Genomic DNA, 27,308 nt, shown 5'->3' on the forward strand with positions numbered 1-27,308 from the left:
CTAAACAGGGAAACAAATTGTTGTGGAAACTGTAGTATTTCACCCCAGAAGGTACTTAGAGAAACTTTCTTAGAGGAACTTAGAAGATCACTGTGTGTCAGGATTCTGAGGAAAAATTTAAAAAATTTCATACCAGAAAAATCTAAGATGTCTTAGCTTCTGTTCATCAGATCTAGCATTGTAGAGTGGAAACAGCATACATTGGGACTCGGATAGTTTCATTGTCAGTTCTGCTGTGTAATTTTGGCAAGTTATTTAACTTTCCTGAGCTTTGGTTACCCCATTGGTAAAATAGGGGTAATAATACCATTTACCAGTTTCCACATAAAATTCTGGCATATATTAATGCTCACTATGTTAGCTATTATTATATCTTCGTGGCTCCTGCTAGTTTCATCATCTATACATTTGGGGAACTTGGAGCCTTCATAAGACATTATTCAAATTGGCTGAATATGAGTACTGTTTATTGTGTTGTAATTCAAAGTTTTTAGATGACTTCCATATATCTTAATTAACCCTTAAATAAAAGCCTTTTGAAGTAAACCAGTTGCATCCAATTTCATCCTGGGGAAGGGGGAGGGTATACACTCTTCCCATCTAATCCATATTTCTCAAAAGTATAACCTACAGTGGCCAGTTCTCATATTCCATGCATTTTCTCCACTTTGGTTCACTCTGTTTGAATTCCCCTTTCATCTCTTGCAGTTAATTATCCTTTTTGAATTTCAGTTTCATCGTCTTATCTGACACTTCTTTCCCAGTTCTTTCCTTTCATCAGTGCATTCCTTCTGTTTCTTTCATAGTTTCCTTCCACAGCGTTCTTTAAATATTAATATTTAGGTCCATCTGCTACACTCCTAGTGTATCCTTCTCCTTTTTAAACTCTTCAGCAGTTATTTGCCACTCTGTTTCTAGCTTTACTGTTCACCAACATCAAGCTTGAATATTTTTCCATATACTATTCTGTTCCTACCATTTCTGGAATTCCACTGTCACCCAAACAAAAAGACTGGTCAATATCTATTCATCCTGCAGCTCAGTTATCACCTCTTTTCGGGGGCGGGGGTCTCCTTAAATAAGATCTGCCTCCTTAGTATTATCACAATACCCTCTTTTGTTTGTTTGGTTTTGGTTTTTTGGAGAGGCTACCAGGGATTGAACTCAGGGGTACTCAAACACTGAGCCACATCCCTAGCCCTATTTTGTATTTTATTTAGAGATAGAGTCTCCCTGAGTTGCCTAGCACTTCACCATTGCTGAGACTGGCTTTGAACTCATGATCCTCCTGCCTCAGCCTTCCAAGCTGCTTAGATTACAGGCATGTGCCACTGAGCCCTGCCTCTGTGGTATCTTTACCTGATTATATTTCACTTATGTCTGTTTATTTAATTCTGCCAGTATCTTGTGAATTTTTTGAAAATAAAGTATATGCTAATACAATGCTCAATATATAACAGAAACTTAGTGAATTTGAATGAATGAATAATCTTGGCCACTAATTTGCTGTGTTTCTTTGTCCTTTTTTGGGTGTACAGCTTTATCCCTTTAGAGCGCTATAAAAAAAGAGGTTGAGCTAGACTGATAAAGATCCTTTTAATTCTGAAATTATTTAATTCTTTTAATAATTTTTCTGATTATTCTCATTTCTGAAAATCATTTACTTAAGTTAAATATAAATAAAATAGTGACTGAATATATTTTATTAGAAAATAATAGTTTATGGAGCCAGGCACAATGGCACAACTACTCAGGAGGCTAAAGCAGGCTCATCACTTGAGCTGAGCAACAGCAAAATCCCTGCCTCAAAAATAAAAAGAGAGAAAGAAAGAAAATTGTATTAGCATTTTAGTAGCATAGTGTATGCCTTAGTCTCAAAAAATTCATAGCATCTGCAAGAATTAGATATATAAACAGATAAGTAAAATATAATAAGGTAAAGATATGCAGAGGGAATTGTGATAAAACTGTTTAAGAAATAATAGATTACAAAGTATTAAAATTATTTTGTGAAGATTGGTGTTTAAAACTGTTGTGCCCTTATACCATAAATAAATAAATAAATAAATAAATAAATAAATAAATAAATAAATAAATAAATAATAGATTGACTATCACCTTATCCAAATAATAGGTTTCCAATAATGTTTGTTGACTTAAATTCATATATTGAACTAAATTTACTAGCAAATATCAGATCATTTAATATTGTGACATCTTAGGGCAATAAAATTTTTAAATATGCATTTGTTTTTAATTGAGCAGACACAATATAACAATCTAATCAGAAAATATGGGTTTTACAGTATATAATTATGGTCTTTCCAATATTGTCAACAGTATAGTAGTTCTCAGTGGAAAATATCCATACTCATCAAAAATCTTTGGGTTTTTTTGTTTGTTTTTTAGTTTTAAAATGTACTAAAACGTTTTCATTTAATATAGCATACATAATCCTCTAAATTTGGGTATATTAATCATCATTGCATCCTCAATGTTTTGCACATGAAAGGCATTCAGAAAATATTTGCAGAATGAATGCATAAACACAGTAAGACTACTCAGAGAGGCCTACTTTCCATGTTCTAATCACCCTGTTCTCTACTCTTCAATTCATTGCTATTTGCTGTGATTATCTTCTAACTAAAATTTAGCATCACTATGTTAAGCAAAATTGCCTTTGTTCTTTACTTCTTCCTTTGAGTTTCTTAAGCTCAAGTTTCTTAAGCTGGAATGCAAGTATAGGTAAATAGATGTTTTCTATACAAATCATTTCCTCAGCCAGGGTAGGGGAAATGGGAGACAATTCAAATAGTTAGACAAAAGGTTTTTTTTTTAATTGTAGACCTTAAATTTGGATAGTTTTATTGGGAAATAGATTTTATGCAAAATTAGTCACTAGAAAAAATAAGAAGATAGAAAAAAAGCAGATTTGAACAAAGTTGATACTTTATGATAGGATTTTACATATATAAAGCTAAGTAGATTTTTGTTGTTGGGTTTTTAAAAAACATACTGTTTAAGAAATATAAAAAATATTTATTTTAAAGATGATGGTTTGGGGGGGGCGACATAATTGTGTTTGCAGATCTTGCATTACGATGTTTGGTTGAAACCTATGCTGCCAGTTTTGAGGAAAGGAATGAAGAACCTTTAGCCAAACGCATAAAGAATGATAAAACAGAAAAAGAAATTAACACTTTGGCCAAGGAAGGAAATGAAAAAAATGTCCCAGAGAAGTGGACCCCTGTGGCTGGCATTGTTATTGCACTCTGTTGTCACCACAGGTGTGATTGGAGACATTATGTGGGCAAAGAATATTTCAGGGCCCTAGGCCTTGGAGCAGTAGAATTCCACTATTTCCAGCGAATGAGTAGTTGGGCGACTTGTGGGATGCAGAAAACATCTTTCGAAGCCTCAAATATTACCACAAAGAGAAAAGATAATCAAAATGATGATAGCGAAGAGCATGATGAAGGAGGATACAGAGTCACAGATGACAGCTCTGAGAGTTTGCCTGGGTAAGTGACTACTTTGTAATGCTGAACACTAAAGGGGAAATATTTTATTATTGCTATACGGTTGTCCCCCACTTATCAACGGGGCATACATTCTAAGACTCCCAGTGGATGCCTGAAACCACAGATAGGATACAAGCTCTGTAATACCTCCACAGTCAATCTGATGACAGAAATGGCTACTAAACACCTATCTGATGGTCAGGTAATATATACAGTGTGGATATGCTGGACAAAGGGATCATCATACTCCAGGTGGGAAGGAGTGGGAGGGCAAAAGATTTCATCATGCTATTCAGAACATCACTTCTTTAAAACTTATGAATTATTGAAAGGAATTTTCCATTTAATATTTTCAGATCACAATTAACCACAGGTTACAGAAACTATAGAAAATGAAACTGTGGATAAGTGGGGACTACTTTCTTCTTAGATGATTATTGCCAACAGTTTATTCCTAAGAACATACAGTGTAATTTTTTAGAGTAACTTAAAATACATGCATTTTTATTAAGGTTATAAGGTAAATATGCCTTGGAAGATGGAATATAGTACTCAGTATAATGTGGGCTATTTAACAGTTTTTCAATAATTACAAGTGACTAAAAGTTTTTTAAAAGCTTACAAAGTGTTAATTTTGTGTGTGTGTTTATTCCATTTAGGCTTCTTACTGTTGAAGAAAAGAAGAAAATAGGGCATCTTTGTAAATTGCTGATTGACCAAGGTCGAATCCAGTATTTACAGCAGAAGGGATTCAATCCTGCTTTACAATACTATACAGACCCTTTGGTATCTTTGGAAAATGTATTGTTAACTGCTTTACCAATTCATTCTTCACCAGAAACAACTGCTTAATAGCAAAGAAATTTGAACATCATCTGTCTTCCACCAAAAAAAATTTTTAATTATATTTTTATATTCACAAAAATATAATTTAAATAGCAAATAATGTGGACTTTAAAACTACTGTGGCCTCATTAAACTTTGGCAATAACCTTGTTTTTTACTTCAGAGGTCCAAATAATTCATCAGATTCCCCAAATAATCCTCTTCGGCAGGGCATTTTGAATTACATTATTCATCAGTATTTATAGAAGTTGGTGAAGTAATCAAACAATTGACTTCATCATCTGAAACACACATAGTACATCAACATATTAATTAACATGTTAAGTTTCTATTTCTATTTGCATTTATTTGGGAGATATATTTTTCCTTTGATTATATTTAATATTTTTTGTGTCTCAAGTTCAAAACATAATGACCAATTGTCAATTTATAACAAGGGCCAACCTGAGAATTTGGCAATGTGAGGACTTCTTTTCTATGCAGATCTGGAGATGATAATCAACTGTACTTTTTCTCAAATGCAAACAGATTCAGAGATGTTCACAGTCAGTAAATACAATCACTTTCAGACTACCAGAGCCATACCTATATTTATATACTATTAGAATTTTTCCAGGACAAACACCAAAACTAAAGAAATATTTTTAAGTAAAAAAAAAAGTTTCACTTCATTTTTGTGCTGTTGGATAATTATAACTAGATTATCTAGTTATACAAGCATAAACCAAAAATTAAATTTGAAATTTGCAAATAATTTATCAAGTTAACTTGGTAGCTTATATCTTTTACCAGAAGTTTTTTTTACATATGTAAGTTCAAACATTAAGTATGATCTCTGTTTTTTGGAGAAAATAATTTGGACTAAAACAGAAATCAGATGATGAAACCAAAACCTTCTCACACTTAGGCCTTATTTAACTGATAAGTGGTTTTTATGCAGAAGCAAATATTAAACCAAACATATAGTAGGAATGTTACTCTCACATTTTATCCATGACTTGTTTATGCATTTATTTGTAAACATTTTCTTAATTATTGATCATATGCCAAGACAAAGATCTAGAATTATTAATCTTAGATATTATGAGATTCTGAAATAGCTATATGTATCCTGTAGAATTGTAAATAATTGAAAAATTGTAGCCCATTTTTCATTTCAACCTTTCTACTTATGTCTTGTCAAACTGCCTAGGTTCAAATTCCAATCCTATCACCTCTTACTGTGTGACCCTTGGGTAAGCTACTTAATCTCTTTGTGCCTCAATTTTCTCCTCTTAATGGGGATGGCAGTAATAATAATAATAATAAAACCTACCTCACAAGGTTGTTGGGTGCATCAAGTAAGCCAACACAAGTAAAATGCTTAGAATGGTTCCAAGCACAAACTTAAGTACTCAAATATTAATTACTAGTAGTAGTAATCATGGATCTATTTTTAACAACTTTAATAGGAGGGCTTTTATTTTATCTCCTCTTTGTTTAAATTGTTACTTTTTTTTTTTCTCTTCTTGTATGTTTTAGGCCAAATCTTATTAAAGTAAGATAGTGTGATAATTTTTTTAGTTACTCATTTCCCCAGTCAAAAGAACAAGATATACATCCTTCAATAGTTAACCTCATTTTATTATTAGAAATATTCATTTGTATCATAAGGTTTATTTTGTATCATTCAACAATTTATGCCCACAAATAAAAGATATTCAACAACTAATATAATCTGTTATGTTTCCTATGTTTCATAAGACATACATACATATCCAAAAATTATCATACTGATGCAGTTCAGTTTCCTACTTGTCTTTAATTTATCCTTTCTTTTTTTTTTTTTTTTTTAAAGGGGGGGGGGAGAATTTAGTTATTGGCGGACACAACATCTTTGTTTGTATGTGGTGCTGAGGATCGAACCTGGGCCGCACGCATGCCAGGCGAGCATGCTACCACTTGAGCCACATCCCCATCCCCTTAATTTATCCTTTCTAAAACTAGACCCCACAGTATTAGAACTTTTTTGTTTACCTCCCAACCTGTATCCATGCTATTGCTTCTGTGGCCTTGCTACAGGAGACCTAAACACTAACCCTCCACTCCCACCCCTCTGGTACTGGGAATTGGACCCAGGGGTGCTCTATCACTGAGCTACATACCCAGCCCTTTTTATTTTTTTTATTTTGAGACAGGGGCTCACTAAATTGCTGAGGCTGGCTTTAAATTTAAGATCCTTCTGCCTCAGCTTTCCCAGTCACTGGATTACAGGAAGAATACTACCATGCCCTGTTTCTAATGACTACTTCAACATTCCATTGAGTTGAACTAAAATCTATTGAGTTAAAAAGTCTTCAAACTTCACATTTTAGTATATTATAAAGCCATGATTTATTTATTTTTTTTCCTCCCCCAGTACTGGGGATTGGACCCAGGGCTTCAGGTATGCTAGGCATGTATTCTTACACTGAACCACATTCACAGCTCTTTTTAAATTTTAAATAGTAGTATGTACAACACAACAGTGCCTTGCTAAATTGCCTAGGCTGGTATTAAACTTGGAACCATGCTTCAGCCTCCTGAGGAGCTTCCCTATGCAATTGGGCCCAGTATGATTTCTATTACTATGCTATCATTTGATTACTTTTTATGGGAATTAAATCCAGGGATGCTTTACCACTGATCTCCATCCCTGTCCCTTTTTATTTTTTTATTTTGAAGCAGGGTCTTACTAAATTACTGAGGCTGGCCTTGAATTTAATTGTCCTGCCTCAGCCTCCTGAGTTACTGGGATTTCAGTTGTATGCCACCACACCTGTTTCATTGCTTTTATTAACAGAGAATTGAGCTTTTTGCCCTATTCCCCTAATCTTGACTTAATATAAAGGCTTTCATAATTTAAAAAAAGTTTCATTCTAAATTATAAGAGACCTAATCAATTGTATATCAAAACCTCACATTCATTCTGTCAAAATCTGTTCTTTTAATATTTTTCACTATAAGTAAAATAGTATTTTGCTATTTGTGGATTCTAGAAAAAGAAATGCAGATGTTCAAAATGACAGATATGGCAAGCTGGTAGAAAAAGGTAGTAAAGCCCTAGGAATAGTATCTTCATTCACTTGTTTATGCTTTAGGTATTTGGCCAAAGAATTTATTTCCTGACTCCATTTGAAATATTTTGAATTTTTTGGTGGGGAGGGGTACCAGGGATTGAATTCAGAGGCACTCAACCGTTGAGCCCCATCCCCAGCCCTATTTTGTATTTAGAGACAGGGTCTCACTGAGTTGCTTACACTCGCTTTTGCTAAGGCTGGCTTTGAACTTGTGATCCTTCTGTCTCAGCTTCCCGAGCCACTGGGATTACATGTGTGCGCCACCATGCCCAGCTTTTTAAATATTTTTACAACTTTTCTCCTAATCCTTATCAGAATTATAAACAGAGTGGAATCTTACTTTCTTTTCCTCTTACAATATTGGCCAAAAGACCAGAATTTGGTAGAAAAGGCAAGATGGAATGAGAAATCCATAAAAGAACTCAGAAAGTTAGGAGCAAATTATATACACATTCCTTACCAAAAAGAACCGATCTGTGTTATATACAAATCTCCTACCTGCTTTTCTCCGTGATTCCTGTATGTATGTGTGCATAAATTGAAGGCCAAATAATTCCCGTTCCTCCTCTTCATCTACGCTTTCACTGGGAGGAAGTGTTACTTCCAGTTTCAGTGGATTGTCTCTGAAGTTGACAAACCTAGCAGTTCACCAAAAAACAATATTTTTATAGATGCCATGGAAGTGTACATTTATTTTCCTGGAGAAAGATCAAATGACAATATACTAAATTACTCTTTTTTTTAACTGATTTCAATAACTGAACATCTTGGTGAGATGTAATATACCCCAAGAATCTTTTAAGTTTCTTTCCTAGAAGAAAAAAATATTAGCTTTAGACAACTTATTTTCTAAGCTTAGTAAAAGAAGTATTATTTCATAGCATATATTTAATGTGATACAGTTTAACTTTAAAGAGCACTTTTAATGCATCTTAAATAAATAATGCTATGAATTTAGTTTCTGCCTATTTTATAGATCTGTTTTATACAGATCTATAAATGTGTTTTTACCATCTAGCACAAGGGTTATAGTTGCTGAATAAGTGAATGAATGAAGGATGATTTATACTAGTTTTTGGATTTAATGTCTATTATTTTGTCAGAAAATTAAATTTTGAAAATAAACATGATGGAGTTCTGATAAAACTAATAAAAATTATATCTGTTTTCATGGAGTCCTGATAATAACTAATAAAAATTGTATCTGTTTTTTATTGGTAAGAGTTTTTTGTCCATTTGTAATTAAGAGGAAAATAATCACTATTTTATTGGTGAAAACTTTTAGTTTTTATGTTGCTGATGAGAATTGCTAGCAGTCTGAAGATAATTTTTGTGAAAATGCCACCAACATAAGATATTTCTTAAAAATGATCAATCTCGGTACTTAGTTTCAAGTATCTTTCTTGAATAATTTATTATATGAATCCAAAGCATCAAATTACAGAATTTTAACATTGACAAAGATTTTTTAAAATATATCCATTCTTACAAGTAAGGATCCAATTTATTAATATAAACAACTTATGTTACTTTGTTCTGTGGCCAGAAATGAACATGTCATTTTGTATCTTACAATTTTTACCTCAGATTTTCCATTTCTCCCATGCATAGTGGAATATCTTGCAGTTTATTGTTGCTGAGAACAATGGTGCCCAGGTTTTTCATATTGCTGATTGTTTCTGGCAAGCATGTTATTTGATTCCGTTGTAGCCAAAATGTATGCAGACTTTTCATTCTGAAGAAATAAAAGAGATTTCTGTGATTAGTCATATATAATATGAAAAACTAGGTTCTTATTACCTTAAAAATCAGATGTCCTCTTTTGTAATATGTCTTTTTTGTTGTTTTTTTTTAACCTTTTTTTTATTTTATTTTATTTATTTATTTAATTTGTTTATATGTGGTACTGAGGATCAAACCCAGTGCCTCTCACATACTAGGCAAGAGTGCTACCACTGAGCCACAACCTCAGCCCTGTAATATGTCTTTTTTGGGGGGGGCAGGCAGTACCAGGGATTGAACTCAGGGACACTTGGCCACATATTCAGCCCCATTTTGTATTTTATTTAGAGACAGGGTCTCACTGAGTTGCTTAGTGCCTTGCTGTTGCTGAGGCTGGCTTTGAAATCCCAATCCTTTCTCAGCCTCTGGAGCTGCTGGGATTACAGGCATGCACCACCACACCTGGTTCCTATAATATGTCTTTTAGCCAACATACTTTTTTCTTTTTCTTTTTCTTTTTTGTTTTGTTTTGTTTTTTAATGCTGGCAATTGAACCCAGGGGCCCTTTTACTACTAAACTATATCCCAACTCCTTTTTATTTTGAAAAAGACAGGGTCTTGCTAAGTTGCTGAGGCTAACCTTGAACTTGTGTTCTCCTGCCTCAGTCTCCATAGTCTCTGGTTATAGTCACGTGCCACCACACCAGCTACTTAGATTAATGATTTTAGATTACCTGATTATTAGAGAAACTACATGTGGAATTAATCTCTACCATATAGCTCTCATATCATATGGTAGTAAAAATGAAATAAAAATATTTTAGTTTTCTTCATTTTTCTTAGATTCTGCTGTTATTGGACTCTTAAGAGAAAAATCAGAAAATATTAACATGCTTGTTCAGAAGAAGGCATTAATGCATAATGGTTAACAGCATGGAATGGGCCAGCATGCCTGGGTTCAAATCCTAACAAATTAGATGATTACTAACTAACCTTAGGCTAGTTTGCTAACATCTCTGTGCTTGGTTTTCCCATTCTTTTGTAAAGCACACAATACCTTGCATTCACTAAGCAATGTTGTTCTCACTATGGTATATTCTGTTAATGTCTTGAAGTCAAATAGCAGCCAGATTTTCCATCCCAAATTCCTTTCACTTATTTTGAATCAATGAAATAATTCTGTTTAAAGACAGCATATTTCAAACTAAATGGATCTGTTCTGGTTGATTATACTTGGCATCTCCTTTGTCTTGTTAGTTCCTATTTTTCACAGATGGTTTTAAGGCATTTGTCAGTAGCATACAAAGTTACTCATTTTACCTTTCTATGGCATCAGGAAGTTGTTCAAGTCTGTTGCTTCCCATGTCCAGCCACTCAAGGGCAGGCATGTTCAACACAGCAGGAGGGATTGTAGTAAATTGGTTCATACTCAAATCAAGGTGAGTTAGTTTTAACAGACTGCTGAGCTGAAGAGGAAAGCAAGGTTTTTCAAAATAAATGTCTACAATGTAAATTCCTAGAAGACTCACATTGGTAAAGGAGATACATCATATCAATGAACATTTGAATTGCACTTGGGCTTTAAAAAATTTAAGCACAGTAGGCCAGAACAAACTAAAAATAAAAATAAAGCTGAATAAACAAACTCCAGTGATATAATAAACTCTCAAAGAAATTGTACCTATTTGGGACTAGGGATATAATTCCACACAGTGGTAGAGTGTGTTCTGGGCATGTGCAAGGCTCTGGGTTCAATCCCCAGGTCCAAATAAAGGAGAAAAGAAGAAAGAAATTGCATCTACTCAAAGAAAATTTATCTTCCACAATAATCTAGTTCCAAAGTTAACAGGGCCTGTGTGGTAAAATTTTTTTCCCCACTGTGAGAGTAACTATTTAGTATCATGTTTTCATTTCATTCAGTAGTTGAGAATTATATGGGGAAACTTAATCTTCCAAACAACAGTTTTCTTTGTTGAAAGTTTGTGTCTATTGACTTATATATTTATATATTTATGTCAAATATCAAATTGGATTACAGGCATGTGCCATGACACCGAGCCTACCACTGTACCCAGAGGCACTTAACTACTGAGCCCTTTTTTTTTTCCAATTTATTTTACAGTAGAATGCATTTTGACATATAGTACACAAATGGAGCAGAACTTCTCATTCCTCTGGTTGTACATGGTTCAGAGTCACTCCACTAGTGTAATCATACATGTATATAGGATAAAAATGCCCAGCTCCTTTTTTTAAAATAAATATTTATTTTTTAGTTTTAGTTGGACAAAGTACCTTTATTTATTTATTTTTATGTGGTGCTGAGGATTGAACCCAAGGCCGCGCATGTGCTAGGTGAGCACTCTACTGCTGAGCCACAACCCCGGCCCACACTCAGCCCTTTTTAATATTTTATTTAGAGAAGTGGACTCGCTGAGTTCCTTAGAACCTCACTAAATTGCTGAGGCTAGCTTTGAACTCATGCCTCCTGCCTCAGCCTCCTGAGGTCCTGGGATTACACCCCCAGCAACAAGTGACTAATTCTGACATCAACCAAACAATGTGAATGTCCATTTAGTTTGGGCTTCATTGTGAATCAAATGTCTCAAACAGGTCATATAACTAGGAGTGATAGATCTACGAAGAGAACTCAAGATTTTATGGATTTAAAAACCACACAATTTCTTCCTCTTTTTACATTCTAGTGGAAGTTTCAATATGCAAGAATTTCATTGACTTTTACAAAAATATTATCCATTTGTGGGAAGTGGCTATATTTTATTTTCTCTTGAGGCATGTTCATTTCTTCTGCAATATCTGTACCACAACAAAAAGTACACAAATACAATGTTTTGTAAATTGTACAAAAACCCAGGAGGTTCTGTCTAGTAGGTGATGATGTTTCTCCAGATTTAGAATTCAAGTCCCAAATAAACATTTTCAAAATCTGTCATCACATTTCATAAATTTCCAAATGGTTCAAATAGCATATAAAAATATTGTTTTAACATTATCATTTACATATTTATATGTAAACAGTGTGTAAATCATAGGACAGGGCTGGGATTGTGTCTCAGTGTTAGAGTGCTCACCTAACATGCTCACCTAACATGCCCTGGGTTTGATCTTCAGCACCACATAAAAATAAATAAAAGTAAAGGTATTGTGTCCAACTACAACTAAAAAATAAGTATTAAAAAAATAGGACAGATGAGTCTCCAATTGCTGATTTTTCAGTAGTAATAAAATGTTGACTTTAGATGATTGAAAAGATAATAAAGTAATGATAATATGACAATTCTAATTTTGCATATGTGAAAACTGAGATCTAAAGTGTAAAGTGTATCCAAGGACACAGAGTTACTTAAAGGCCACACTTTGGAATGGAACAATCCCAGCTCAATATTTTTATTCCTATGTAACCAGTCTCCTAAAGGGAAGAAACTAAGATAAACTGGTTTATAGACATGCATAAATTCACACAACTTGTTAGTGACAGCCAATCCTAGAAACAAAGTCACAAGGATTAGAAAAAAAGATTTACTGATCTTTCTGTGTGTGTAAAGAAATTTTCCATGTGATAATTTTCACCATATGGAAGGGCATATGTTTCATTAAATGCAACTATTATATTATGAAACATATATACTATGTTTTACTTGCAAGAGAAGTTATTATTGGCTACATGTTCACTCTTGTGGAAAAAGTCTGATATGCTCTCAAGATAAATAGGAAAAGGGAATAGATTTTTAGTTTGGGCTTCAATATTTTTCTTAGCTATTATTTTACGAAGTCATGATTGTTTTCAAGACATTGGACATTTCCATGGCTGATTCTAAGAGCATTAATATATAGAAAGCAATGCAAATGTCTTTATATTTATATGATCAATTTGGTTTAAGCAATGACATCATGCCAAATCAAAGTTTGAAGAGCCTAGGAAGCTAGCAAGAAATAGATTTCCTAGAATTCATGCCTTACACTTCACCTCTGTCGCAAAAACCAACTAGTAAAAAGTTTTTCTATCACCATATTTTCTGTGCTTTATAATAATCATTCATTCTAAAAAGCATTTATTAAGTAACCACAATAACCTAGGATTGCCCTCAATTCTAGGAATTTATTTTTTTAATATCTATTTTTTTAGTTACAGGTGGACACAATATTTTATTTTTATGTGATGCTAAGGATCGAACCCAGTGCCTCACACATGCTTAGCAAGTGCTCTACCTCTGAGCCATAACCCCAACCCAATTCTAGGAATTTAAATAAATAAAACTCTTATTCTGGCCTTCAAGGAGATGACAGTTTAGTCAAAAAACAACCTCAGTACTGTCATACATGATTCCACCCTATGCTTTAAATATAAACCTTGTTGCTTGACCACTACTGGCTTCTTTTTAAACTAATATATTTTTCCCCTCCCTTTTCTCCCTCTTTCTTCCCTAACCCTGGGGAAGCAAGAGTGACATTATTCCTGTCCTAAGTCACTGTTATCAATCTTTCTGCTTCATCCCCTCAACAATAAAGAAATGCCAGTCTGGAACCTGGAAAAACAGCTTTCTCAAAGAATATAAGTTGAACAACGAATTATATCTATTCTTTTTCCCCCTGGCAGTTAGAATCACAGTCTCTAAGATGTGTGTCCACTATATTTTATCATTTGCCAGCAAATCAATAAAACCTTTTTCTTTTTTCTCAAAAATCTTGTCCTCGTTATTGGATTAGCTTCAGGGACAAGGGTCAAGCTTTCAGTATCACTGTGACAATAATAGAAGTTATGCTAAATAGATTTTTCTCTAATTAAAAACCTGCTTTATAATAATAGGAAATAATCTTCACTAAATATTTTTCTGAAATAAAATTTGTAGCATTTTCTTTTTAGTTTCATTTTTAACAATCACATGATTGAAAAGCAAAGTTCTAGTAGAGGGAAAATAACATCTTAGGCATTTAGAGCTTTCTGACCTCTTGAGGAAGATCACATATATCTCTGTTAACAGCCAGTTCTAGTTTCTCCAAGCTGGCACAATTACTTAATTCCTTGGGGACAGTCTTGATTTTGTTGTAGCTCAGAATCAGTTCCTGAAGTCTAGTGAGCAGTCCTACAAAAAAAAAAAAAAAAAAAAAAAAAAAAAAACAGTACACAATAGAAAGAAGATGGACATAAAGTACTGTTTTCCTGAATAATTACAGCAGAAATTATTTGTGTATTGGCAAATTCAGAGTTCTTATATTCTTCCCTGTTCCCAGTCTGCATCCTGCCTCTTCTTTAAACAATGGATAGATTTATCAGTGCCATGGGGAAAAAACAAAACAAAAACTTATTTTCATTCTGTTTTATGTACATCCTGGGGTGGAGTGTAGCTCAATGGTAAGGGGCTTGCCTAGCATGCACAAGGGCCTGGGTTGTATCCCCAACACTGCAAACAATAATGACAATAAAAACAAAGAAACTACACCCTAAGCAATTTTCCATGTGAGAATTTTGCTCTCTATTTGACAAATCTGTTTTTCTTTATTGCTTCCAACCTGTCTGAGGAATAGCTAAACCAGTAATATTGTTTTCGAAATCTATAGAACAATATTTTTAAAGATATTTTGCTCACATTGAAATCTCATCTTGAATCATCTCAGTAAATCCATTATCTTGGATCCCCTAGAAGCTTCAATTTAGACTAAATGTTTAAAAATTTTCTTATAATTCAGATATATAAAGATATATTTATTCCATGTTATCAAAAACTCAATAAAATAAGCACATCTTCAAGAAGATAAAATAGCACAGGAATAAAAGTAATCTTTACCAATTCCTCGAGGTATTTCTGAAATTATGTTTCGAGATAAATCTAACACAATAAGGTTCTGGAATCTTCCAATGAATTCTGGAATTTTCAACAAACCAGTTCTATGAATTTGCCATTCCTGTAGCTGATTCAGCTTCAGTAAAGAAGAAGGGAGACTCTAAAGTAAAAGAAATAATGGAGACATATTACTTAAACTATTTTTGTATTATACCATCCTGAAGTGTGATTTTATTTAATTTGTGAAAACATTTAGAAATGTTTCTTTCTCTTAATGGGTTATATTTCCAAGTATTTTGTGTTACTAAGTTTTAAGATCTTTATGCTTTTTATTTTTTTAACTAAAACTTCCAACCTCAATTAAATGCAATAAACAAAAATAACACATTTTGGTCAGTTATGCACATACATTGAAGTCTATCCTAAAGATCATGTTATATCTGGCTTTCCTAGACTACATATGCTATTGAAAATGAGACTATCCGGAAAACATCTTTGTTCATAATTTAAATGTCCCTTTTACTTCTATTTTGAAGTATTTCATAAAAATTTTTATAGAATTTTTTAAAGTGAGGAATTATAAGAGTTTGAACTATTCTGAATTTTATGCCTTTTCTCTTTCAGTGTAAAATAGAAAAGAAAACAAAGGAGCTAACCACATAGTTAAATATACCTATATTGGGGCTGGGACTATTGCTCAGCAGTAGCACAATTGTCTGGCATGTGTGAGTCACTGGGTTCAATCCTCAGCACCACATATAAATGAATAAATACAATAAAGGTCTCTCAACAACTAAAAAAATATTAAAATATATATCATTTTTACAAGGGCTTCTAACCCTTCAGTAAGCATTTGTTTTCATGGAGATATATAACAATAATGACAATAAACACAAACACTGATGGGTTAGAAGCCCTTGAAAAAATTAAAGTATATCTAACATAATGAAGCCACTGTATATCTGTATGCACATACGTGCAAGGGAGGGAAAAAAGCATATGAACTGGAAGATACACCCATCAGATAAATTGATATTCATTTCCACTTTGAGAAGTTTTAACTGAGCATTTTTTTGGGGAAAAGCTACATAATTTTCATTAAGTAGATAGTCATCCATTCATGGCAAATGAGAAACTGCCTATTAGTATTAGAAGAAGAAATATCACATGTGACTTAAATTTAGGCAAGATTAAAGCAAATTGATTTTTTGCAAAAAAAAATGTGATGTTTGTTTTCTATTGTTTATGTTGTCCAGATTCATTTGGTGTATTATTAATATTAGAATTGTGGGCTGGGGATATCGCTCAGTTGGTAGAGTGCTTGCCTAGCATGCACAAGGCCCTGGGTTCAATCTCTAGTAAGAAGGAGAAGGAGAAGAAGAAGGAGAGGGAGAAGGAGAAGGAAAGAGGAGGAAGAGGAGGAGGAGGAGGAAGAGGAGGAATTTTCAATTATTCCTGTATTAATTACACAGTCTCAGATTCATTTTCAACTCTTCCACAAATTGCAAAAAGTAGAAAAATAAAATATTACTTCCATAAAGCTTACCTTCCATTCTTCTTTTTCTATCTTCAAAATTACCCTTCCATCTTCCCTGGTGACCTTTTCTTTGAGCTTAGTTAAACTTACTCTCTCTTCCCAGATCCGCACTAGCCTAGGAGATCAGGTAATCATTTTGACTTATAGATAATGACAAAGGTAGTGTTCATTTTCATATAAATAAAATAAAATAGCCCATCAAAAACAACTTGGGAAGGTAGGTGCAGTAATCCTGTAATCCCAGCTACTCCAGAGACTGAGTCAGGAGAATCAGAAATTGGAGGACAGCCTGGGCAATTTAGCAAGACCCTATCTCAAAAAATAATGGATGGGGATATAGCTTAGTGGTAAAGCACCCCTGGGTTCAATCCTTAATACCCAAATAAACCAAAATAAAAAAACATTGATTCAATGGTATCTGGAAACAGGATGAGATTTTATTTAGCAAAAGTTATACATATGATTAGTACCACAAATGCCTTATTTTAACTGTGGCTGATCCTTTAGAAGTTGTCCTTTGTAGAGATACTTCCCCTCCACTTGCCTTGAATTCTAAATTTTAAAAAAAAGCATCTAATTATTATCTTTCTTTTTAGATTTTCAGAACCCAGATTATCTGGTGATCTCGAGATAACATTAGAATGTATAATAGCCCATTCTTAAGTCCTGTGCATCAACTAACATAAAACATCAATTTTTATAAAATTTAACTTGCAGAAAAGTTATGTTTATCTAAATAATTATAGGAACTAGGGCTGGGGCTGGGGCTTAGTGGTAGAATGTTTGCCCAGCATGTGTGAGCCTCTGGGTTTGAATCTCAGCACCACATATAAATAAACAAACAAAGAAACAAACAAGTAAAATTCCATCAACAGCTAATAAAATAGATATTTTTTAAAAAAATTATAGGAACTAGCCTTAGGAAGCCAAGATCAATTGCAGTGTTCTAGTTGGGGTTGGGGAGAAAGGAGACACTTGCCCTTGATGACCAAGACCCAGCCCAGCAAGTACCTACCCACTGCCCCCTGAACATCCTTTCCGTCTCTACAAAGGTCTTTTTGCATACAATAGTTCCCTAAGATGGTCTTTGATGAGGAGGATGGGGGCTGATAGCCCTCTCCATCTTCCATTTTGTTGGCTCTTGAATAAACCTGATTTTTTTCACCCCACCTCCTCATCTCTCAAGTATTGGCTTTTGAGTGGTGAGTAGATGAACTTAGGTTCAGTAGAACTATTTTGTTGTTGTTGTTGTTGTTTTGGTGTTAGAGATTGAGCCAAGAATTTTTTGTATTGTAAATGAATGCCCTACCTCTGAGATATACTTCCAGTGCTAAGTTTTTGATAAGGACCATAATTCTTCATAAATTTTATTCATAATAGTTTTACTGAGATATAATTCACATAGCACAAAATGCATCATTTAAAGTATACAGTTCAGTAGGTTTTAGTATAATCACAACGTTATACAATCATCACCATTATCTAAATCCAAAATACTTTACCATTAAACAAAAAAATCTCCTTATCCATACCCCTTCCCTATTCCCTGGGAATTACTAATAGCCTATTCTGCACATTTCATATAAATAGGATCATACAATGTGTGTCTGTGTTTGGCATCTTTCACTTAGTATATTTTTATTCAAAGCTCATTCATGCTGTAACATGTATCAGTACTCATTTCTTTTTATGGCAGAATGATTTCATCAGATGAGTTTATCATGTTTGTTCATTCAACAGTTGATCAGTATTTGGATAATTCTATTCTTTGGCTTTTATGAATAATGTTACTACAAACGTATGGGTATAAGTTTTTGTGTGAACTATTAAAATTTTGGGGAGGTTATTAAGCTATTATTATATTGGGAAATGAATCCAGGGATACTCTACCACTAAGCTATATCCCCAGTCCTTGTTATTTTATTTGTTATATTGGGTCTTGTTAGGTTGCAGAGGCTGACCTTGAACTTGCAATTCTCCTGCCTCAGCTTCCTAATTAGCTAGAATTACAGTCATCATGCCCAGATATGAGGCCATTATTTTGGATTAAGCTCCAAAAAGAAAAGAAACGGAAAATCAAAATAAAGTCACCCATGCTAAGGTTCCAATTCACAAAACAGAAACTAAATTGTTATCTGACCATGCCAAGAAATCAGAAGAGAAAGTTAACAGCCAACTTTCCATTCAGTTTCCTAGAATGGCAGTGAAGTTCTCTCTGCCTTCCTCCTTGTACAAAGAAGGTAACTTGAAGTAATCCAATGTTAGCCAATTAATTTTCTATTGTTTTATCTTCCTTTTCCTGTCTTACAGAGAAAACAACTTAGAAACAAAGTTTGAAAGTAACTTTGTTTTTGCTTTTTTCAGTCCTTTTCTGTCTATAAAAGTAACTTCTTCTGTTCAATCCCTCAGAACACAGTATTCTATTTCATGGAAGTGTTGCCTAATTCTAGAATTAAAAAGAAAGCCAGTTAAGATCTTTAAATTGTTGTAATTTTTCCTTTGACAGATTATATGTTTTTATTTCTCTTGGGTATATCTTTAGGAGCAGAATTTCTGGGTCATATGGTAACTTTATGTTTAGTCTTTTTAGGAAATCCCAAACTGAAACTAAATTCCAAATTGGCTATACCATTTTATACCCCCTACCATCTGTGTATCAGAGTTCTAATCTCCCCACACCCTCACCAATACTTGTTATTGCCCACTTTTTTTTATATCCATCTAGTGGTTGTGAATGGTATCACATTGTGGGTTTGATGTGCTTTTTCCTGCTGACTAATCCTTAGATAGTTAATGTTTTGTTTGTCACCGTACTAGGGGTGCAACCCAGGCCTCACACATTCAAGGCAAGCACTATACCAAATATAGTTTATCCATTGAGAACATATATAAGAATAATGTGCATATACTATGCTGACTATAAAGACAACAAAGAGATGCAAAAATTTTTCTATTTGTATCCTAGAAATGTTTTTAATATTTATTTTTTAGTTACAGGTGGACACAATATCTTCATTTTATATTTATGTGTGCTGAGGATTGAACCCAGTGCCTCATGCATGCTAAGGGAGCACTCTACAACTGAGTCACAACCCCAGCCCCTAGAAATTTTTTCACATATGAAAAAGCAAAGAAATCAAATTTAGAATCAAGTTTAGAATCAAATTAGCCTATTAAAAAGTACATAATTTTTAAAAAGCAGTCATCAAAAAATAAGGTTTAATTAATTTGTATATTTATTTGCCAAAAATATCTTGACATCTGAGAATTTTTGAAGTTTTGTGTGTTAACTTATTTTCAGTGAGGGTTTTAAAGAATAGAAAACAAAACAAAAACCCTGCAAGTATTTGCTGTCTTTATGTGTTTAGGTTTGCAAAATACTTCTAATAAAGTCTGTTTGTTCTAATCTCTCGGTTGCATGAAATTTCTAATTAGTTAACAAGTGCATTGTGATAATGGGGTTCCCGTGGCCTTCTAATCTGAATAGCTCATCTTCCTATGAGCTATTCAGAACTTAATGAAGGTTCTGAATAGCTCATAGGAAGATAGGTGTGGCAAGTTGAGACAAATTGCGTAATGCTAGCTATTCAATTACATCATTTTTATATTATTTACTATGAGGAAATGGGCTATTTCTGAAAGATTAGCAGAGGATTTTCAAGACAACCAATTAGAAAAGTAGGTAAAATATCAAGGAGGCAGAGGAAATGAGAGCCATACTATTTAAAGATAGCCCCAATCAAGGAATTAGATGATCCTGCTGGAACTCACAGCCACTCAAGTAGGTGGGAATAAGTAGTACCTTCTACTGCCAGATGTTTTTTTTTTTTTAGATCCTAAAAGATTAATGCTGCACAAAACAAGCCTGGAAATTAGACCAAGTGATACTAATCAAACCTTAATGAATGCTAAGTCCTATGAGGGCACAGTATAACTACTATTCTCACACACAGATATTATTTTTGTAACTCTCGTTACATAGGCAGAATTTAATTGAGTCAGGTATTTAAGTATATTTTGAACATTCTGTAAATAAAAATCTCTATAAAATTCAACAATGAGGCACTTCATAAGTGATTTTTATAATGATGAGATTATGAATTTTCAATAATCCAAAATAGTAAATATATTAAGTACTTGTGTTGAAATTCCTTCTCTCGTTTCAGATCTTCGTTGTGTTTCTTTATTCGTTTTTCCCACACTTCTTTTACAGCATTAACAGCTCCAGTACAAACCACATTTTCTGTCATGATTTCTCCACATTGTCATAGAGTCATCAGCTTCATTAAGTTCTGAACTGCTAAATCACAGATGCCACCTCAGAAAGGACCTAATTGAATCACAAAAAAAAAAAAAAAAAAAGCAATGTGTTTCAAATGTTCATTGAAGTGAGTGTGGTGGCTTACATCTGTAATTCCAATTCCTCTGGAGGCTGAGGCAGAAGGATTGCAAGTTTGAGACCAGCTTGGGAAACTAAATGAGGCTGTGTCTCAGAATAAAAGAAAAAGGGATGGTGACATGGTTTAGTGGTAGATAGCATGCATGAGACTCTGGGTTCAATCCCCAGTACTGGAGGAAAAATGTAATAATCATAATACCTAATATTTACTGGACACTTTCTAGTTCCCAAAACTAGTATACTAGTCCATATTCCTTTTTGTTTTTTAACAGGATCTTGCTGTGTTGCCCAAGCTGGCCTTAAAATTCTGGACTCAAGAAATCCTTCTATCTCAGCCTCCTGAATGCTGGTACTATAGATGTGGGCCATTGAGCCCAGCTGCAAAGCAGATACTAACTTTTTAAAGATACCATTTTATATGGTGCAAAAAACCAAGTTCTCAAGAATAAACAGACTGGGTACAACCTCTACACAGTAAACTAAAAAATATAATGAAATTAAAGACCTAAATAAGAGTTCTACATCATATTTATGATTCAATATTGTAAGAACATCAGATATTTCCAAATTGAGCTATAAACAGTCTCAAAAAAACCCATCTGGAAACCAAGAGGGCTACCTTGACTTTCATATTCTAATATTAATAACAATTCTAAACATACAAAATAGCCAAAATACTCATGACAAAGAAAACTAGAGTAGGAGGATTTATTCTATCAAGACCTCTTTTAAAGCTTTAGTAGTAGAGAGTGTTGTATTGGTTCAGTGCACTAACAGATCAATGTAATTGAATAAGAAACCCAAGAAACAGATCCCATTCATAAATGAGCATTGCAGAATACTGCCAGAATGATTTTTTGGACAGTTTAAACTATATATATAACCAAATTTAATTCCAGATGTATTATAGCTCTATAAGTGATAGTGCAAGTCTCCCAAAACATAAAGGTTTGGGGAGAAAATATAAGATATATGTCCTTAAAGTAGAGAATACTTTTTTTTTTTTCCAGGTGCTGGGATTGAACCTAAGGCCTCATACAAGCTAGGCAAGTGCTCTACATTCCACTCTAAGGAACACTTCCTAAAATGGAATACAAAGAATATCCTTAAAGGAACAGATTGATAGATCGGACTATATTAATTATGAACTTTATTAAAAGATGTCACTTAGAAAATAAAAGAAATACCATGTAGTGGGGAAGATATTGGTGGCACATGTCACCACAAATGAGCTCTATCTAAATAGATAAAGAATTCCTAAAAATCAACTTAAAAAGACAACAGGGCTGGGGGCAGAACTCAGTGGTAGAGTGCATGTTTAACATGAATAAGGCTCTGGATTTGATCTCCAGCATCAAAGGGGTGGGGGGGAGTCAACAATTGAACAGTTAATTCAAAAGATGAAATATAAATGGCAGAAACACCCCCCCAAAAACCCATGAAATTCTGTTCAACCTTGTGAAAGTGAATTAAAACCATAATAAAATACCAACACACACCTATCAGAGTAATCAAATTTAAAAAGACTGGGGCTGGGGTTGTGGTTCAGCAGTAGAGCACTTGCCTAGCTCATGAAAGGCACTGGGTTTGATTCTCAGCACCACATAGAAATAAAAAAATAAAATAAAGGTATTGTGTCCAAGTATAACTAAAAAAGAAAAAAAAACCTGACTACACCAAATGCTACTGGAAATTTGAGTCATATAAATTCATATACATTCTTAATCACTCTGGAGTAGAATATGCAGTTTATAATCCAGCAGTTCCACTCATTGGCAATCCCTACTGGGGAAGGGTATGTCACCACTAGGAAACATGAACAAGAATGTTCTAAGCAGTGTTTTTTCAAAATAGTAAAAATAAAAAGGAAAAAAGCATGCCTCCTAGAATTTTATATTTCCCTTAGTATCCTCACTGAGTTGACAGACCCAGGGTGTATGGCTAACTCTGTAGTCAGACCATTGTGTTCCTGGTGGCTCTTTTCCCACACTGTGCCTTGGTGACAGGTGCCATACCAAATTGTAATAAAGTGAAGAAAATCATGAGGCATTTTCAGCAACTGGAACTGTGACGTTAATATACATAAACTGAACCAGAGATGTCTAGATGCTGACAAAGAGAATTAAAAGCTGCCAACACCACCAGTCCTCTAGAAAGAAATTTGAAGTGTTTTTTTCTAAGCTGTGAGGGGAAAGGGAGTCTCTTGCTGGATTTCAAGACCAAAAATGAAATTAAAACACTTCATTTTTAACTTGACTGTTTCCACTAGAGGCCTTTGATTTGAAAATTATAGTACATGTTTGTCAGCTATAGATATGTTAAAATGGAACAAATATGTTGTGTAAGATTTATAGGTATTCACATTGAGGCTTCTAAAAAGAAAAGATGTCATTTTAGAAATGAATATTAGTGTTCTAAAATCTGCTTATAAAACTCTGGTCTCCTTTTACATTGATATTAAAACATTTTAAAGCCATCTTGGTCACACATGCTTGTAGTTCTGGCTTCCCAGGAGGCAGAGGTAGGAGGGTGGCTTGAACCCAAGAGTTCAGGGCCAGCCTGGACAGTATAGTGAGACCCTGTCTCATAAAAAACAAAACAAACAAAATTTACAGTAAGAAAAAGGAATCAAGAAAGACACTAAAAACATCACATTATGGGGTACAAGGGAACTTAATCATCATCTCATAATAAAGCTTCCATAGATAATGCCTGAAATCAATAAGAAATAGCATGTATCTAACTTCAAAAAAGGAAATTTGCAAATAATCCCTGAAAATTAAATCCCAAAATGGTTACAATGTTTACTTCTAGGGAGCAGGATGGTAATAGTGAGAAATGGGGTAAACAATGTTGCTTTTCATTGTTAATCTTTTCTAAATTATTGATTTTTTTTATGGTACTCCATTGCCATCTCTTTTTATTTTTTTAAATTTTGAGACAGGGTCTCACTAACTTGCCCAGGCTAGCCTTGAACTTGCAATCCTCTTGCCTCAGCCTCCAGAGTTGTGGGCATTGCAGGCATGCACCATCATAACTGACTCTAAATTATGGATATTTTTAAACTAAAATTATGCAGTGTATGTGAGAGAGACACACAGAAAGATAAAGAGAGAGAAAGAGAGAGAGAGAGAGAGAGAGAGAGAGAGAGAGAGAGAGAGAGAGAGAGAGAGAGAGAGAGAGAGAAGAGAGAGAGAGGACTGTATTACAGAAGAAAAAAGCCAGGATTGCTATGTAATTAACAGTATTCAGAAAATTATTAAGAAAGTCCCCATTTCTAAGCAATACAAGGAACAGACTGCAAGAGCATTTTGTCATCAAGAAATCTTGTTGGTGGGGCTGGGTTGTGGCTCAGCAGGAGAGCGCTTGCCTAGCACCTGCCAGGTGCTGGGTTCGATCCTCAGCACCACATGAAAATAAATAAATAAAATAAAGGTATTGTGTTCAATTACAACTAAAAAAATACTTAACAAAAAAAAAAGAAAGAAAAAAAGAAATCTTTTTGGTAATTCAACAATCTGGTCATATCACCTATAATTTGTTGTCTCACATTTTAAAGTATTTGGTAAATACTTTAAATAATATCAAATATTAAAAATATTTTAAAATCCCAGCTATCTGCATGTATATAGGAATTTTACTACACACATATCACTGTTTGGTCATTTGCTAATTCATTTCCTCTTTGGCTGTTAAATTTTGGTCATTTGATTTTCATCTAATGACCAATTTCCCTTAAAGGAAAACAAGTCAGTGATAATGCTTGCATTTCTGCCTCTAACACAGAACAGTGGTCTCTACCTTGGTAATTCCTGGAACAGAACAGCATGGCAGTAAGGTAAGGATGGCAATGACATGATGGAGGGTCGGCTTCTCAAAGTCAAAAGAAATACCATAGAAGAGATGCTTCCAGCTTGTAGGGGAATCTATCTTCCAGAGGAGGACAATTGTATAAGTGATTATGGATCCAAAAAATACTTAAATTCAATCCCAAGCGGCAATTATAGACACAAAGTCATCATCAGCACTCTATTGAGATAGAATAAAGAATGGAGAAGAAATGTTTTTTGGAAAATGGAAAAATACTTACCATCATTGGTGGACACTGAAGCTGTCATGCCCAAAGTTAGTGATTATCATCGAAGAATAGATTATGGGGTGAAATTTTTTCCGTGTGGTTTCAAATGACTAAAATCCACCGTCAGGCTGTAACCAAGTGAAGTGTAATGTCAGCTTAGTTCTAATTTTAGTTCATGGACAAAGCTGAGAATAGCAAGAATCACATGGGGCTTCTGTGCAGAGGATCAACTGATAATGTGAGTTTGTTCAGGAAACTGCACAATGCTCTACTCCAACATTGTAAAACTACCAGGCACAACTATTTCTAAGCTCCTAAGAATAATTTCTATTGAAATACCTCCACTTTTCGTTAGCTACACATCTTAAGTATTTAATAGAACTTAATATATCTGTTTCAAGAAGAGAAACTAGGAAATACACAGGTGTGTGGCATAACAAAAATCCTAGCTACTAACAATAGCTCTGTAAATATTTTAATTAAAGACGCAGATGCTGTGCTTAAGAAAAAAGAAAAATGAATGTGTGGATGAGCCTGCATAACAGAGGACCCCTAAACTTCTGCTGGGTCAAGCTTTACTCATTTTAGGTTGGATGAGATGCTGGGAATTGAACCCAGCATGCTAAGAATTCTCTTGACCTCTGAGCTCTACCCCCAACCTGGAGGTTTCAAATTCAATTACCTCTCAACTTTTATCTCTTAGTTTTCATAGAGAAGACTTAATTCTAGTTTCTGAAAAAAATTATATATTTTTTATTTAATTATATATGCACATGGAACAAAATTCAAAAGATAATGAATCTTCCCCCAATATTTTTTTTGACATTATGTTTTTAATTTGCTTTATACTTTCTTTCACTGGTCTTCCCACTTTACCCTCTTCTAGATTTCTTTTTCTTTTTTTTTTTAATTTGTTCTAATTAGTTATACATGCTGGCAGATGCTGCAAATACTAGTAGGATAATAGGGATTATAAATGATAGAAAAAAGTGAAAGTTCATTCTTCCCTAGCCTCCCCCCATTTTGGATCAGCATCTGCATATCAAAGAAGACATTTGGCCTTTGGTTTGGGGGATTGGTTCTCCAGCTCCATCCATTTACCTGCAAATGCCCTAATTTCATTCTTCTGTGTGAAGGGCATCTAGGTAATAATACCTTGCATTCTATCAGATCATAATGGAATGGAATAGAAATCAATGATAAAATTTAAAAAATAGAAGCTATTCTAACACATAAAGATTAAATAATACACTACTGAATGATGAATGGATAGCAGAAGAAATAGGGATGATATAAAAAAAAATACTTAGTGGTAAATGAGAACCCTGATACAAAATATCAAAATCTCTGGGACACTATGAAGGCAGTGCTAAGAGGATAGATAGTTCATTGCATTGAGCTCATTCATTAAAAGAATAGAAAGTTAGTAAATAAATTACCTAACATCCCATCTCAAAGCCCTAGAAAAAGAAACCAAATCAACACCAAAAGCAGTAAATTTGTTTTCTTTTCTTAACATAAGTATTGTTGTTGTACTGGCTCAGACCCATGGACTCTGCAGAAGCCCAAACCTCAGGGTCTTCAGAATGAAAATCTGAGCACCCACCAGATGACAGACACACAATGACAGAGGAGAAGGAAGATAATTTGTGCAACATATTAAAGTGAGTTGCCCACTTTGTGTCAAGAATGAAGCCACTTGTGATGAGCTAGGCTACCTCCCCTCCACAGCAAAGTCATCTCATCTGTAAGTTGGTCTTACTCTGAAAAGCAAACCTTAATAAGGCCTCATTAAGCCTCTTCCTATGATCACATGGCAGTAGCACCTGTGCCCACCTTGTTTCTTGGCTGTACTCTGGGAGGGTAGAAATAGTAACTAACACTTACTGAGTAACTTACTATATTCAGGCACTATCCAAACTCTGATATATACTAACTCATTTAATCCTCACAAGAGCCCATGAAAATCTCTTATTTTTATCTCTATTATGCCAATGAGGGACTGAGGCACAAAAAGATGAGGTAATTTGTTCAAAGCGCACAATGGGAACTGGGATATTCAAGTGTACATTTAGGCTGGGTGTGGTAGCACACGCCTGTAATCCCAGCAGTTTGGGAGCCTGAGGCAGCAGGATCACAAGTTCAAAGTCAGCCTCAAAACTAGTGAGGCCCTACGCAACTCTGTGAGACCCCTGTCTCTAAATAAAATATAAAACAGGGCTGGGGATATGGCTCAGTAGTCGAGTGGCCCCGAGTTCAATCCCCGGTACCCCCAAAAAGAAAAAAAATACTCAAGTGTACAT

At 34.2% G+C, this 27,308-nt stretch overlaps 2 protein-coding genes across 6 annotated transcripts in view; one reads left to right on the forward strand and one right to left on the reverse strand.

The window, feature by feature from the left end:
• The window catches only part of Trmt13 (tRNA methyltransferase 13), a 23,198-nt gene extending 17,115 nt beyond the window's left edge, over positions 1-6,083 (forward strand). For 3 of the 4 annotated variants that reach the window (XM_005339684.5, XM_013364912.4, XM_040289035.2), the window contains 2 exons: positions 3,089-3,521; positions 4,181-6,083. In XM_005339684.5, coding sequence (XP_005339741.2) covers positions 3,089-3,521; positions 4,181-4,373 — 626 coding nt within the window. In that variant the 3' untranslated portion in view covers positions 4,374-6,083. Of the gene's footprint in view, positions 1-3,088; positions 3,522-4,180 lie in introns of those variants that run through there. The other variant, XM_078026818.1, reaches the window with a different exon arrangement.
• On the reverse strand, positions 4,402-26,342 carry Lrrc39 (leucine rich repeat containing 39). 2 transcript variants are annotated; one of them, XM_005339683.5, is made up of 9 exons: positions 25,018-26,342; positions 20,666-20,858; positions 16,538-16,643; positions 14,995-15,151; positions 14,156-14,292; positions 10,508-10,653; positions 9,048-9,200; positions 7,964-8,103; positions 4,402-4,648 (listed from the first exon to the last, which is right to left on the reverse strand). In XM_005339683.5, exons 2-9 carry the CDS (start codon positions 20,776-20,778, stop codon positions 4,593-4,595), a joined length of 1,008 nt encoding a protein of 335 aa, XP_005339740.1. In that variant the 5' UTR covers positions 20,779-20,858; positions 25,018-26,342; the 3' UTR covers positions 4,402-4,592. The 2 variants fall into 2 exon arrangements, with proteins under 2 accessions (XP_005339740.1, XP_040144971.1); XM_040289037.2 differs by lacking the exon at positions 25,018-26,342 and adding an exon at positions 24,729-24,879.
• Between the last annotated feature and the right edge of the window lie 966 nt (positions 26,343-27,308).

Source organism: Ictidomys tridecemlineatus, chromosome 11 (genome assembly GCF_052094955.1).
Source record: "Ictidomys tridecemlineatus isolate mIctTri1 chromosome 11, mIctTri1.hap1, whole genome shotgun sequence".
Lineage (NCBI taxonomy): Eukaryota > Metazoa > Chordata > Mammalia > Rodentia > Sciuridae > Ictidomys > Ictidomys tridecemlineatus.